At 42.6% G+C, this 13,777-nt stretch overlaps 2 protein-coding genes and 3 pseudogenes across 2 annotated transcripts; 2 read left to right on the forward strand and 3 right to left on the reverse strand.

Moving 5' to 3' along the window:
• Positions 1 to 1,528: 1,528 nt before the first annotated feature.
• LOC115693522 (uncharacterized) lies at positions 1,529 to 4,378 on the reverse strand. The gene is made up of 3 exons (XM_030620545.2): positions 4,214 to 4,378; positions 3,869 to 4,077; positions 1,529 to 2,060 (listed from the first exon to the last, which is right to left on the reverse strand). The coding sequence occupies exons 1-3, from the start codon at positions 4,304 to 4,306 to the stop codon at positions 1,751 to 1,753; spliced, it is 612 nt and encodes a 203-aa protein (XP_030476405.1). The 5' UTR covers positions 4,307 to 4,378; the 3' UTR covers positions 1,529 to 1,750.
• A 2,770-nt stretch (positions 4,379 to 7,148) lies between these two features.
• Positions 7,149 to 7,223, reverse strand: LOC130137847 (U4 spliceosomal RNA; annotated as a pseudogene).
• A 250-nt stretch (positions 7,224 to 7,473) lies between these two features.
• On the forward strand, positions 7,474 to 8,175 carry LOC115693530 (LEAF RUST 10 DISEASE-RESISTANCE LOCUS RECEPTOR-LIKE PROTEIN KINASE-like 1.2; annotated as a pseudogene).
• Positions 8,176 to 9,432: 1,257 nt separating this feature from the next.
• Positions 9,433 to 10,840, forward strand: LOC115693521 (rust resistance kinase Lr10-like; annotated as a pseudogene).
• Positions 10,717 to 11,849, reverse strand: LOC115693529 (G-type lectin S-receptor-like serine/threonine-protein kinase At1g11330). The gene is made up of 4 exons (XM_030620551.1): positions 11,746 to 11,849; positions 11,506 to 11,656; positions 11,179 to 11,415; positions 10,717 to 10,782 (listed from the first exon to the last, which is right to left on the reverse strand). Exons 1-4 carry the CDS (start codon positions 11,847 to 11,849, stop codon positions 10,717 to 10,719), a joined length of 558 nt encoding a protein of 185 aa, XP_030476411.1.
• Positions 11,850 to 13,777: the final 1,928 nt, after the last annotated feature.

Genomic DNA, 13,777 nt, shown 5'->3' on the forward strand with positions numbered 1-13,777 from the left:
GTCTTGGGCCCCAGTAATCACCATTTCCTCCACAAAAGTAAACCCATCTTTGCTCCATTTAGCCCCCACACTTATCGCCATGAACCCTTTTTCCCACTCACGAATCTCACGCCCCAACTTTATCATCATGACCACAATAATAACACAGATTAACTTGGAATCTCGCTATGGCTAAAAAGAAAGAAAAAAAGACAATATCCAATAGTGGATCCAAAGGAGCACTAGATATAAATTGGAGGGGTTGCATTTCCACCCAAGTGCACCTTCTTCCTTCTTTGTCCCTCACTTCCTTAGAAGAGAGGTTGAAAAACTTGAGAACATGTCCAAGTACATCTTGTTCATCGTCCTGATGGTGTTGTTCGCGAGACTGGAGTCGTCGATGGCGGTCACTTGTAACCCACTGGAGCTGAGTTCATGCGCGAGCGCAATAACCTCCGCTAGCCCGCCATCAGCCGTGTGCTGTGCCAAGCTCAAGGAGCAAAGGCCTTGCCTTTGCCAGTACATGAAGAACCCTAACCTCCAGAAGCTCATCAACTCTCCTAATTCCAGGAACGTGGCAATCAAGTGTGGCTCTCCATTTCCCTCCTGTTGATCTCTCTAGTCGTCGTCTCTCTAGTGGGGGTTGCCTCTCTAGTAGCGGTTGCTTTCCTGGTGTTGGGTCGGAATCTTGCGCTCGTAGTAGCTGTGCAACATCGTCGTCAATGCTGATTACCCGGTGGTTGTGGAACTTCTAGGTAGTATCATCATTGTACCGACTAAATAAAGGTTTAGGTATCTCCCGTGTTACCCATTTTCGGAACAGTAATCTATAAGTGCAATTTGTGCAATTTGTACTCTCTACACATGACCACACCCATGTGACCGAGCCATTATTGCTCACCAAGACGAGAGTCGGTACAACGAGAAAATGAACTTGATACAATGTGAGCGACTGATTCGAAGATATCAGCCCACGATTGCAGAGACCCACTTGGTCAATGATTCTTAAACCGTAGTTGCAACTGCTCCGATGAAATTGGAAAAAAAATCAGCCATAAAAAGGGACAATCATAATATTTTATTTCCTATAGAAGACAGCCAAAAAAAGAAAAGAAGAAGACAATCATCAGCATCTGTTGAGTTGGATCATGGATGCAGCTTCTAAGAAAACATATGAAGTCACTAAACAGATACTGATTCTGATCCTTCAGAAAAATTCATGCGCACTCATCGAACTACCATGCCCATAAGCTTTCCCCGAACCAAGCATTGACTTGGCAAACAACGGCTAAAAACGATTATACAACTACAATCACGCAATTCGATTTCAACTACACATCTTGAAGGAAACTGCACTGGCGTTGAAAACTAAAACGAGGCAATTATCACTTGAAAGATCAGAAGACAGAGTATATGATTCTTGGGTGAAAGATTCATTCCAATATGCTTCAAGAAAAGAAACACGCAATTTGCCTAGGAGCTAAAGGCAGCAGGACCAGGTAGCCAACCGTGAGATTTGAGATTTGAGCTCCAGGCACGACAAGTAGTCTAGAATCAAATGAAAATTAAGCATGTACACTCTTGAGTCAGTAAATGGAATATGTCCCAAACCACAACACGAACATATGCATATATATTGCGGGTATATATAAAGAGAGAACAAAGAGTCTAACTCTGACATACTCGGATATCAACCACTGACTATTACAGGCATTAGTTTTCCGACCAAGAGACCAAAATTATACCCCCTTACATCATCATCAGACCAGGATTACGCTTTCTCAAATCCACCATTATTCTGATGATGTTGCTGTTGCTCAGTATAATTGGATGTAGCCATGCCAAGACCTTCATTCCGATGCTTCTCCCATCCTCCTGTATCAGCTCTTGAGTGAGCCCAATAGTAAGCTACCGAACCGATTAATGACAACAATGTCAGAGCAGCACCGGCTGCAAATACACCTTTGCGAAGAGTGGCACAAGATATATCGTCTCCACCAAATATTCCTCGGTACTTTGTGTGGTATGCATTTTTTGCTGACCCAGCCAGTAAGCAAGCTTCAGCTCCCAAAAAGGTCACCCTATACTCTCAAAGTTATTGAGTATATTAGAATTGAAACTGCCGACAGGTTTCTGTTCAAGGAAAGTAAGACAAATTTTTTTCCCAGGAATTAATTGCAGAGGCTTTTTACACCATTCCGTCTTAGGAAGAAAAGAGAAATAAAAAGATGACATGAGTTTAAAGTGTGAACTCCAACAAGCCAGTAGATTCTACTAAAACTATCTAGCAGTTCTATTACTCTTATGATGGACCTTTTTATTGGGAGAGCACATGGTATATGTATTATTATGTCAGCAGAATGAACAATCAATAGATGGTAGCTTGGGGCAATGGCAACGTCATGCAAATCCTGCTGGTAAAAGTTTGTTATGTCAACAGCACAAACAATGTAGATCTATGCTCCAATAGGGTAATACAACTAATAGCTTGAGTCTCAAACTTGACTCTACATTGACACTCGGGTTTCAATCCTTGATTTGAGCTTAATGTAACTCTACTTTCATGGTTAATATCAAATCAGACAGTGCAATCAACAAACTACGATCATGGCCTTAAGTAAACAAAACCATCATCACCATTGTTATATTGAGCTTAAAACATGAATTGATTAAAAAAAACAACTAGTTACCAACAGCTGTCGCATACTGTTTTGCACATGACATGGATTTGGGTTCTGAAAGATCAACCACTAATTTGCTATATGAAAAGATTTAATCGAGCAATGCACTCAAGGTTGGCTTTATCCTGCTCATTCAGACCTCAACAGCAACAAAAGACCAAACTGAAATCACTTTATTCTTCAAAACCAACACTTACTGATAGCTCAAGGTCGACTTTTTACAATGGAATCTTACAAGCAGTCAGTCAGCGCACGCAAGCAACTGGACAACAACGAAAGAATTAATGCCTTTCTGTTGGCGAATAGACCAAAACCCAATTGCTGAAGAACTCTCCATCACTTGAAACAGCCGATATCCATATTCGAATTTGTTAAAATGTAAGTGTCGGATGCTGTTTCTATTTTAGGATGCATTGAATGGTTAAAACATAATAATGATGATGTATAACAAAGCCATTGAGGAGGTGCAGCTTTAATGGAGATGAAAACTTTGGAGGTTGACTGAAGAGGATTAGAGATGCAAACAAACTTCCTCCTTTGCCTGATTAACGCTGAAAGTCTTCACCATGGTTCCTTCGGCTTCCTCTAATAAGACTCCATTGTATTAGCTTTTTGTAATAAGGGAAAAAGAATGGACACAAAGGTTACCAGGGGCTATTAACATGACATATCGGTAGATTCGACAATGCCCTGACTATGACGGGCAAGGTTTAGAACATTCAGGAGGTTGAAACACAATCCATCATACTTGGTACTTTTATGCGGCAGGAGACAAATCCACTTTCCTTCCGTCATTTTCAGCTTCACGGGGACGGTAACTGGAAAAGCCAATTTGTTCTTCATGTTTAAGGAAGGCTATGTAAAAAGCTAGAGAGGAAGACCTTCAAAAGCTGTTTACTCAAAGAGAGCCTCAGAAATTGATTTTAATCAAATCCCACCACAGACCATGACTCTCAAGAAAGCAAACGTTGTGCAGAACAATTTGAAGCTACCAGCTAAAGCACGGAGCAGCAGAAATTGAACAAAGGGCAGTCACTGCCGCATCAATCTTCCGCAAACTAAATTTCCACCGACATCGCGGAGTTCGTCGGTGATTCACATAACGAGCGCCCAATTTCAATGAACATAATACTCGTACAGCCAGGCATTGTGGATCAGACAACTCGCAGCGCGAAGCAAGCAGCAGTTTCGAGCTAAGCCGAAATTACCAGGAAAAGATGAAGAAGAAGATGGCGCAAGTGGTGACGGAGGTCCCGGTGAGGAGGCCTCTGCCGAAGCAGAGGCACTTGGTGACGCCGTTGAGCACCGTCTGGCTGACCAGCAGCAGCGCGAACGCCGACATGCCGTAAATCGTGGACGCATCGGAGTCGTACACGCAGAACGTGCGCTCGTCGTACTCGTCGGGCTTCACCGTCGCCTGCGAGGCGCCAAAAAAGAAAGGGAACCGAAATCAGCAGACGCAACGCCAAAAGCAGACACCCCCAAGGAACACCGCGTTCCGCCAAAACTCCGACGAGAGAGAGAGAGACAGAGAGAGCGAGAGAGAGGGTTACGGTGCTGCGGCGGCGTTCGGCGCCGACGGCGAAGACGAAGGCGATGAGGTGGAGAGCGACGACGACGGCGAGGACGGAAACGGAGACGGCCATTCTTCCACAGCAGCCAGTGGGGACTCACTGACTCACGGACTCGCTCACTGCGAAATATCCTTTTTTTCCTTCGGGGAGCGACGGAGATGGAGAAAAGCGAAAAGGAAAGAGAGGAAGAAGGGAGAAGTAACGATTGCCTGCTTCCACGGCCCATTGCAGCATCCGTGATCACAGCCGTTGATGTTGAGTACTCCGGGGGGCCGAGGATATCGTGACCGAGATGGAGGGCGGGGATTCGCGGGGCGAGATGGAACAAAAGGGTTCGGTTCGGCGGGGTCTTCCCCCCACTGGTGGGGCCCATTTCCTTCCTCTTTTTTTGGGGACCGCTTTTTGACAAACGAGGAAACAGTGTCTGAAACAGACAGCTGGAGCGCCGTTTGGATTCCGGAGGCGCCGCTCCACCTGGACGTGTCGCCAGACGTCGCGGGTCGCGGCGGCCCATTAAGACTTTGCTTTAGTTTTTTAGGGTTTTCATCTTTTCCTTTTCTTTTTGTGCGCGATGTTATTTTTCTGTTCCCCACGAATAAAAAAGGGAAAGTAAAACTCCAATAAATATTCTGAAGGGAAAAAGACAAACGGTCATGAACTTTGGCTCAATATGCAATTTGATCCATGAACTTTTAATTTATATAATATAGTCCTTAAACTTTAACCTAATGTTCAATGTGATTCAATATGATTTCTGGACTTTTGGTACATGTTCAATTTAGCCCATGAATTATATGAAAATATTTAATGTAGTCTTTCCATTAATTCAAGTTCAGGGACTATATTGAATATTTTCATATTGAACATGTACCAAAAGTCTAAGGACCACATTGAACAAATTAAAAGTTCAGGAACCACATTGAACATCAAGTTAAAGTTTGAGGACTACATTGAACAAATTAAAAGTTTAGGGATCAAATTGTACATTGGGCCAAAGTTCAGGGACTGTTTGTGCCATTGTCCCTATTATGAATTTCGTAACGTTAAGTAAATTAACCACTTGATTCGGATGAGGTGATTAGGAAAGAAACGAAAGAATCTGAATAATTATGAGAAAAAAATTAAATAAAAGATTTAAATAATCGCTCGATTTGGATGGAGTGATTGGGAATGAAGCGAGAGAACCTGAATATCTATGAGGAAAAAGGAAATAAAAGATTTTTTTATCAGAGAAATAAAATATTTTTTGTCAAAAAAGAAATAAAAGATTTCAAAATATCAAATTATAATGGTTTTAAATACTAGCGAGTAACAAGAAAGGAAGAGAATAAATTATGCGTAAATATACCTTTAATGTATTTATGAACGAATGTAAAATGAGCAACCAAAATAAAATGAATGTAAAATGAGGGTATAAGTAAGGAAAAAATAAGTTCAGTAAAAATGTACATAAAAAGTTGACCAGACCAACACCTCTTAATCCCTCCTAATCTTTCCTAATTATTTCTTTCCGTACGATTCCTTTCGTCCAAACACGATTGTGTTATTTTTTTTTTATGCCAATAGGCATGTGGCCCTGCTTGCTAGTAGAGTGATTGGGGGTGGAGCTAGAAAGTACCAGGTCCGGATTTCGATTTCCGTGAGCAAGCGCACACACATGTAAAGTAGAAAGTAGTGGATTAAAGAAGAAAAAACCGATTGTGTTTTTAAGATACTTTTGCGTGCCTCTCAATCTTACCCAACAAATGTATTGAAATTCTGAAAATTTTCAAAACATGTAAGATTTTATCGGAAAGATGAAATTAAGTTTCTCTATTAAATTCGCTATGCGAAGATTCTTCTTCTCTGTTTCGTCTCCAATGGTTCCTATAATCCTGGAGCGACAGAGGTGCAGGTTCGAGGATTTTCCTGTGAAGTGATCGATCTGCTTAAGCGGAAGGAACCTAAGTAAGCGTAGCTCCTACAGACCACCATCATTAGGAAGTGATGGGAGAGACTTACCTTACCTGGCCTACTCTTCAAGTCTACAAGTTGACTAGGGTAGAGGTGTACAAAAGAATCGGGAACTACCCAGATATTTCGGGATTGCCCCGATTTCAATTTTTGAGAACCGGTGGGTACCGGTCCGCTTCCTTATTCTAGGTGTGGAATTATCTGCATGCCCACCCTGATCGGACCGATAATATAATAATAAATATAATATATAATATAATATATTTATTTAATTTTTATTTTTTTTTAAAAAGGAAAAATCCTAAATCCGTATATTAAACCTAAATCACTTGATACTCATAGCCTTACATTGAGCCGAGAAACACCTTATTTCGCTTTCGCCTCACTCTCACTCTCATTCTCTCACTCTTCTTGATCGATGCTTACCTCATTGCTCGGGACTGCCCCGGTTCCAATTTTTGAGAACCGGTGAGTATCAGTCCGGTTTCTGGTTCTAGGTGTAGAACTACCCGCTTATCCACCCTGATCGGATCGATAATATAATAATAAATATAATATATTTATTTAATTTTTATTTTTTTAAAAAATAAAATTTTAAATCCATAAATTAAACCTAACTCGCTCGACGCTCACAGCCTCACATTGAGCCGAGAAACGCCTTTTTTCGCTTTCGCCTCACGCTCACTCTCACTCTCTCACTCTTCTCGGTCGATGTTTACCTCACTGTCTCCGACTGTCCATCTCTGTCTCTGTCTCCATCTTTCTGTCTTCATGCTTGGCTAGTGGGACCGGTTCCATGGATTCACCTGGGAACCGGACCGGCGGTCCGGTCCGGTTCCCGGGTGGTCGATGGAACCAACGGGCAGTTTCCAGTTTTAATTTTTCGGAACCGGTCCTTAGTGGGCGGTTCCTGATTCTAGGGTGGGAATCGCCCACCCGGACCATGCTTACTCCTAAACTAGAGTGTATTCAACCAGCAATAGACGCGCCTTGGTTAGTACCTCGCTAGCTGCGTAATTGCCCCAGGCGCAAAGATAACCAGAGTGTATCAGCAGCAAGAAAAACTGAATATGTAGGAAGGAATTACCAATGAGAACGCCTTCTTTAACGTCCAAATAGTAAAAATCATCCTCGTCTTTGCCTATGCTGATGCTATTCATTGGTAGAGCGCACTCCCATACGTGGTGCTATAGACTCCTTTATTTTCTTGCTCAAAAAGCAGATTTTGGTTTTGAATTCGTAGGATGGGTATAGAGTGTTGAAGTATTGCCAGAGCGTTAGCTTATATGCTCTTCATATCCATCTTGGTAGTGTCAGTTCAGTCGGTTAAATACAAGGATTGTGAGGCCACTATGTGTGGCAAGAGTGGTCTGAACGTAAGCTATCCCTTCTATGTTCCTGGAAGTGGGAAGGAACTTTGTGGCTACCCCGGGTTCGAGGTTAGCTGCGAAGGAGGAGAAACTATGTATGGCAACTTCTCCATCCGAAGCCTCTCTTATGAGAAGCAATCCTTTGAGTTAGCAAGTCGGTATATGAACGACACCGGTTGCTTCGTTCCTCATCCCAAAACCCATTATCGCGATAAGCTCTTCCAGAACTCCAGTTTCGAGTATTACCTATGGTTCTTCTATGGCTGCGCTGATACATTTTCTACAAACTACCCTCTCTCTTGGCTAAATTGCGCGTCTGATCATTCGAATTAAACGTTGGTTACGCTAACACGTAAGGGAGAATGGCCATTACCGAAGGATGGATTCTGTCATATGACCAGTACGATACCAGTTGATGAATTGAAGGTGGGAATCTCTAATCCAACCATTAAGAGCGTTGACTACAGGAAGCTCCTGAAGGATGGGTTCACATTGAACTGGACATTGTTGACCAATAAGAGTTGTGCCAAGTGCAAACACGGTGGAGGCTGATGTGGTCGATCGAACGAGAAAGACTTTGTTTGTTATTGCTCTGCTGGATCCAATCACGAAAAATGAGATGCTGGTAAGTTACCAGGACTCGCTGCAATAATCAAATCCTTTGGCCTGATTTCCAATTTTATTGGTCAAGTGTAATCTCAGAACTTCCCGGTGTTTGGTCACTAGCGTCAATTTACGAATCTACATGTCTTAAGTTCCTCAACAATGTCGCATATTTATCATCTATTTTTCGCCCTCGTACTGTCTCTGCTTTAATTTGGCAGGTAAAAGTAACAGCTTACTGAAGAAAGGAGCCATTTGTAAGTAACATATACTTTATTTCTTAGCCATGCATATGTATTAAAATCAAGACTTTTGGCACGGTGCATGCCTTCCAGAAATCAAAATTCCTATTCATTTACCATTTACGAAGGAGCTTTCACTATAGAAATGAATGTTTCCTGTTTTATATATACTTAGTACTTCCTTTTGGTCACAGTTGCTTCATTCTGTGGGGTGGGTGCTGTTGCAATGGTCCTACCATATCTTTGTAAACAAAAATTTTGCGATCAGAAATCCATGGTTCCGTGGAGCAAGAAGATGAATGGGTTAGATCAATTTGAGGTCATTTTCGAAAATCATTGTATGCCAATGCGGAGGAGATATTCTTATGCTGAGATCAAGAGAATGACAACTCATTCAAAGAAAAGCTTGGCCAAATAGGGTACGGATCTGTGTACAAAGGCAATCTCTGTAATGGTCGTCTTGTGGCAGTGAAAATCCTAAGCAAATTAAGAGGAGATGGTGAAGAATTCATCAATGAGGTAAACAGTATAAGCAGAACTTCCCATGTCAACATTGTTAGTCTGCTAGGTTTCTGCTTTCACAAAACCAAAAGGGCCCTTGTCTATGAGTATATGACCAAAGGATCTCTGGAGAAATTCGTATACGAAGAGAACTACAGCAAACTAGGTCGCTGCCACCTCGGATGGGACACCTTGTACCAAATCTCCCTAGGTAGACATGGCCACGGGCCGGTTTTGGCCCGGAACCGGCCCGTTGACCGGGCCCGTGGTTCGTAACCGGAACCGGCCCGTGGCTACGGGCCCGGTTCCGGTTCCAAAAAAAAAAAAAACTGCTGGGGACCACCGCGGGAGACCTAAAAGAAGAACCTCCTCCTCCTCCGCCGAAACAGCCGCTTCTTCTTCTTCTTCTTCTGCTCGCAGTTGCAGCTCCGCACCAGTCACTGAACCCCCGCTCGCCAAAGCCGAGCACTCCCATGTCGCTGCCGCAGCCGCCGCCGCCGCGAGATTGAACGCCGTCTAGAGTCCGTCGATGGCGAATTCGAGGAGGCCCTCGTACTCCGCGGCGGCCGGCCCGGCCATCAGCTTGGAGAGCGGGCAGGGCGGCGCCGCCGCGCAGGCCTCGAGGCCCCCACGTTCCCACCCCCACCCACGCCCACCTCCTCCAGTCCTCCTCCAAATCCCTTCTTCCCCCCTCTTCCCTGCGCCTCCTCCGGTCCTCCCCTTTTCTCCTCCGCCCGCCCCCCATCTTCCCAGATCTGACCCCCGCCGCCGTCGCCCCCGCCCATGGCCGCAGCCGCCGACGCCGACGCCCCCTCCTCCTCCCCCCTCGCTACCCTGCGCCTCCTCCCCTTTTCTCCTCCTCCCCCTTCGAACCGGAACCGGAACCGGCCCGGAACCGCCGGTTCCGGTTCATACATGGCCACGAACTGGAACCGCCGGTTCCGAACCGGAACCGCCGGTTCCTGAACCGTGGCCATGTTTGTCCCTAGGCATTGCTCAAGGACTTGAATACTTGCAGCGAGGCCGCACCTTGAGAATATTACACTTAGACATAAAGCCGCACAACATTCTTCTCGACGAAAATTACCACCCCAAGATCTCTGATTTCGGCCTTGCAAAAATATGCCATGGAGACGAGAGCACCATCTCACTATTTGGTGCACGAGGGACCGTGGGGTTTATTGCCCCGGAAGTATTTTGCAGGAACATTGGTGGAATATCTCACAAATCGGAAGTGTACAGCTTTGGGATGACAGTGCTCAAGATGGTCGGCAGGAGGAAAAACACAGTGGCAGGTGCCGATTGAACCAGCGAAGTATACTTCCCACATTGGATTCACAAGCGTCTCGAACTTCAGGAAGAACTTGGAAGAATATTGTGAATGAAGGAGACAGAGAGAAGGCTAGGAAGATGATAATAGTGAGCTTGTGGTGCATACAGACCAATCCTTCAAATAGGCCGACAATGAGTGAGGTGGTGGATAAGTTAAGAGGCAGTGTTGACTGCTTGCAAGTTCCTCCCAAGCCCTATTTGTCTTCTCCATCAAGATCATCACCAACCACTTCAATGTCCATGATTGTGTGAAAATTGTTCGTAAGAATACTTTTATAACCACTGAGAGCTTTAAATTCCATGCAATGAGCGACTTGTATACAAAGATCGCTAGATAAGTGTACTAGAATTTTCCAACTATTATTTGTTGAACGTATTGAGGTTGAAGCTGACTCAAGTTATATAATGCCAAGTCATTAATTGTACAAGAGCATCTTAACATGAATTTGCATCTAATGCAGCTCTATGTCAGTATTCAGTGTCAAGTTATGTCTGTATTAGCATAATCTACTAACTCCACAACCTGAATGTAGGATAGGACACTTTCCTGCCAATGGGAAGTAAAAGCATTATCCCCACAGAAGGCACCAAACATTTGCTCCTCAACTTTGGAATGAAACAAACATGTTCGTGCTAACTATGCCTAACTGTCACCCAATCTACAGTAATCTTCTTATTTAATCTCCCACAAATTTGGAAGCAAGATTGAATTTAATCAAGGGGGAAACAACAAAGACCATTCTTTTAAAACAGGACATGTAAATAGGATCAGGCAAGTACTGAATATTCGCTTCATGACGAAGACACGAGCTGGCAGTAAGTTGCATCGCTGAGCTGAATATTCGGAGTGTGTTGTTTCTGCCATGCTCGTTTCATCTGCCTTCAGTTGTGGAAAGAGTAAAACTATTGGCAGGACATTTCTTCCGGCTTTGTCTGGAGGAACCGTGTCGGTGGCTGTTTGCCTTTCGGTGAATGCAGGTTTGTTCGGACTAGGAAGATCCACAAGTTCACCGTTAAGCATTGAAATAACAGTTGAAATGGTAGGCCTATCTTTTGCAAGTTCTTGCGTACAGAGTAGCCCCACTTCTATGCTCCTTAAGCCCTCAACTTCGAAGCATCTCACAGATATGTTTGAATACACTAGTGCTAGAACATCCTCTTCCTTCCACAATTTCCATGCCTGCAAAAATGAAGAATGAATCCGAGTCTGATTATTCTTTGAATTTGAGTTGATGGAAATAGATCGAGTTCTTTGTCGGTAACAGCTAAGGAATCCTAACAGGCTCAAGGATTGATCTTCCCCATTGAAGCTAGTGTTCTGTCTTCCACTTATGATCTCAGGCAATAGTACCCCGAAGCTAAAGATATCTGATTTTGCCGGAAACTGCCCTTCCATTACATATTCTGGAGCCATGTAACCACTGCATTTCATGAAACATGTCCATATTCTTTATGCATGCTATTAGGGAAAAGAAATCGGTCCTAGATTCATGATGAAAGAGGCACTAACTAGGTTCCCACAACTCTCACAATACCTGCTGGATCTTCTTTGTCCCCAAACATCCTACCCCTTCCAAAGTCTGAAATTTTTGGATTGTGCTCTCCATCCAACATGATATTACTCGCCTTAAGATCTCTGCGAATTATACGTAGTCTAGAGTCCCGGTGAAGATATAGTAGGCCTCAACAAATTATATCAGCAATGTTAAGCCGTCTTCAGCAATCCAATTGCTCTTGTTTGAGTGGATCTGAATTAGGCAATAAAAGTGAAATGCATAAGAAGTACAAATGTAAACTGAAGAATGTGAAGTCTGTGCAATAGTATAGCCAGATGCTGCTTAAATGGCTAAAATTGACTTGGCATAAATTGGTTCTTGATGATAGACTTAACAAATAGAAATGCATCTAGACCCTTGTTTGTCGTGAACTCGTTAAAATTTCGGGGTACAGTATGAGGACAATTTTGTATTGCCCCTAAATATTAGTACACTCATTCTTAATACCTATTATTTTCATCACTTTGTTGAATGCATGGATGTAAATGATTTTGCCCCACAAGTTATTCTATTAAACCTATAAATACGTACTCCATGTTCAAAATAACCTGCGAGGAAGCGTTGGAACTCGTCGTGAACTATTGGTCAATCCGATATAACTAAGATTGTTGCTGTAAGATATCAGGGCACGTTGTAAGCTATTGCACTATCGTAAGTTACTTACTCTGGTGATAAGTTAGTATTACTACCTTCTAAGCAGAGAATATGTTGGTAAGCTATTAATTTCAGTGGTAACTTACTATTCAAGTCGTTAAAATTTAGTTTTCAATTGTAAATTTTTATGAAAAAACCTAATAAGTTACTATTACATTGACGGTCCTAAGTAGGATTGTAAATCACTAACTCTAGTGATAACTTTTACTACATCAGAAGGTAGACCTATGTTGGTGAGCTAGTATTTTCAGTTAACTTACAATTTAAGCTATAAGATTCAGTTTTGAGTGGTAAATTTATAGAAAAAATTAGTAAGTTACCATCACATTGATGGTATTAATGGTATTCAGTTGAATCGTAAATTACATACCTGATAATAACTTACTATTTCTATCTTAAAAGGTGAAGTTATGTTCAGAAGCTATTAGTTTCATTGTTAATTTACTATTAAAGCCATTTAGATTTAGCTTCATATTGTAAATCTATAAAACAAAAAAACATAACAAGTTACTACTATATTAATGATTGTAAGTCACTAACGCAGTTCGTAAATTATAATTGGTAACCTGACCAACATGTTAAAATTGCACAACACAATGGTTGAAAAATTACTATCAATGATAAAAATTTGTCACGACCTGCAACCAACAAGAATGTCCTTTGACCTGAAAGATGCAGTCTCATTTAGAAACCAACGTGTTATCAAATTATATATCTCCATCCACACACATGCACACGAATATATATGTCGGCTAGTCGATTACAACGTTAGAGTATTTATAATCCATCAAAAAGAATATGTATATCTCCAACTAACAACTAAATCTAGCAAACTCATTTCAGTCGTATACAGTTGAGAAATATACCACTAACTAAATTCATAGTAAAAAATTCCCCTATCAAAAAGCCCCAGCGATAACACGAACGCTCTCGTTTTATTTGCTAAGAGTGTGCAAAAGAACCGAAAATTGCCTCGATCGCCCAAATTCGAACCAAACTGGTCTAGCATCGGCAGTTCTTATGGGGATCAGTTCGGTTCCCAATTCTAGATTTGAACCCGCTGACCTGGACCGGACTGATACATATAAATATATATTTAATTTCAGCCCTCACACCTTTTACGGTCCTCAAATGACATATATAAAAGACTATTACGCCTTTTACAGAAAGAAACCCTAGTCAGTCCTCCGTCTCCTCATCTCACGTTATCTCCCTCTCACGCCTTCAACTCTCGGTCCGTCAGTCGCCTCACCTCTCAGCAAGTCAACTGAGCTGTCAATCTCACATCCGGCTCTCTATCGCAGTATCACAGTTGCGGCCTTGCCTCCGGCC

The sequence above is a fragment of the Syzygium oleosum genome, unplaced genomic scaffold (genome assembly GCF_021117445.2).
Source record: "Syzygium oleosum isolate NSW1041296 unplaced genomic scaffold, Sole_v2.1 Sole_v2.03, whole genome shotgun sequence".
Classification (NCBI taxonomy): domain Eukaryota; kingdom Viridiplantae; phylum Streptophyta; class Magnoliopsida; order Myrtales; family Myrtaceae; genus Syzygium; species Syzygium oleosum.

What these genes read in the sequence shown, in the direction of transcription:
- LOC115693522 (XM_030620545.2), bottom strand. Translation starts at nt 4,306, where the DNA reads ATGGCCGTCTCCGTTTCCGTCCTCGCCGTCGTCGTCGCTCTCCACCTC. An exon ending in CCGAACGCCGCCGCAGCACC is followed by an intron (nt 4,078 to 4,213) that starts GTAACCCTCTCT and finishes GGCGCCTCGCAG; the next exon opens with GCGACGGTGAAGCCCGACGA. An exon ending in TTCTTCTTCATCTTTTCCTG is followed by an intron (nt 2,061 to 3,868) that starts GTAATTTCGGCT and finishes TTGAGAGTATAG; the next exon opens with GGTGACCTTTTTGGGAGCTG.
- LOC115693529 (XM_030620551.1), bottom strand. Translation starts at nt 11,849, where the DNA reads ATGTTGGATGGAGAGCACAATCCAAAAATTTCAGACTTTGGAAGGGGT. An exon ending in CCTTGAGCCTGTTAGGATTC is followed by an intron (nt 11,416 to 11,505) that starts CTTAGCTGTTAC and finishes TCATTTTTGCAG; the next exon opens with GCATGGAAATTGTGGAAGGA. An exon ending in GGCAAACAGCCACCGACACG is followed by an intron (nt 10,783 to 11,178) that starts GTTCCTCCAGAC and finishes TCCCATTGGCAG; the next exon opens with GAAAGTGTCCTATCCTACAT.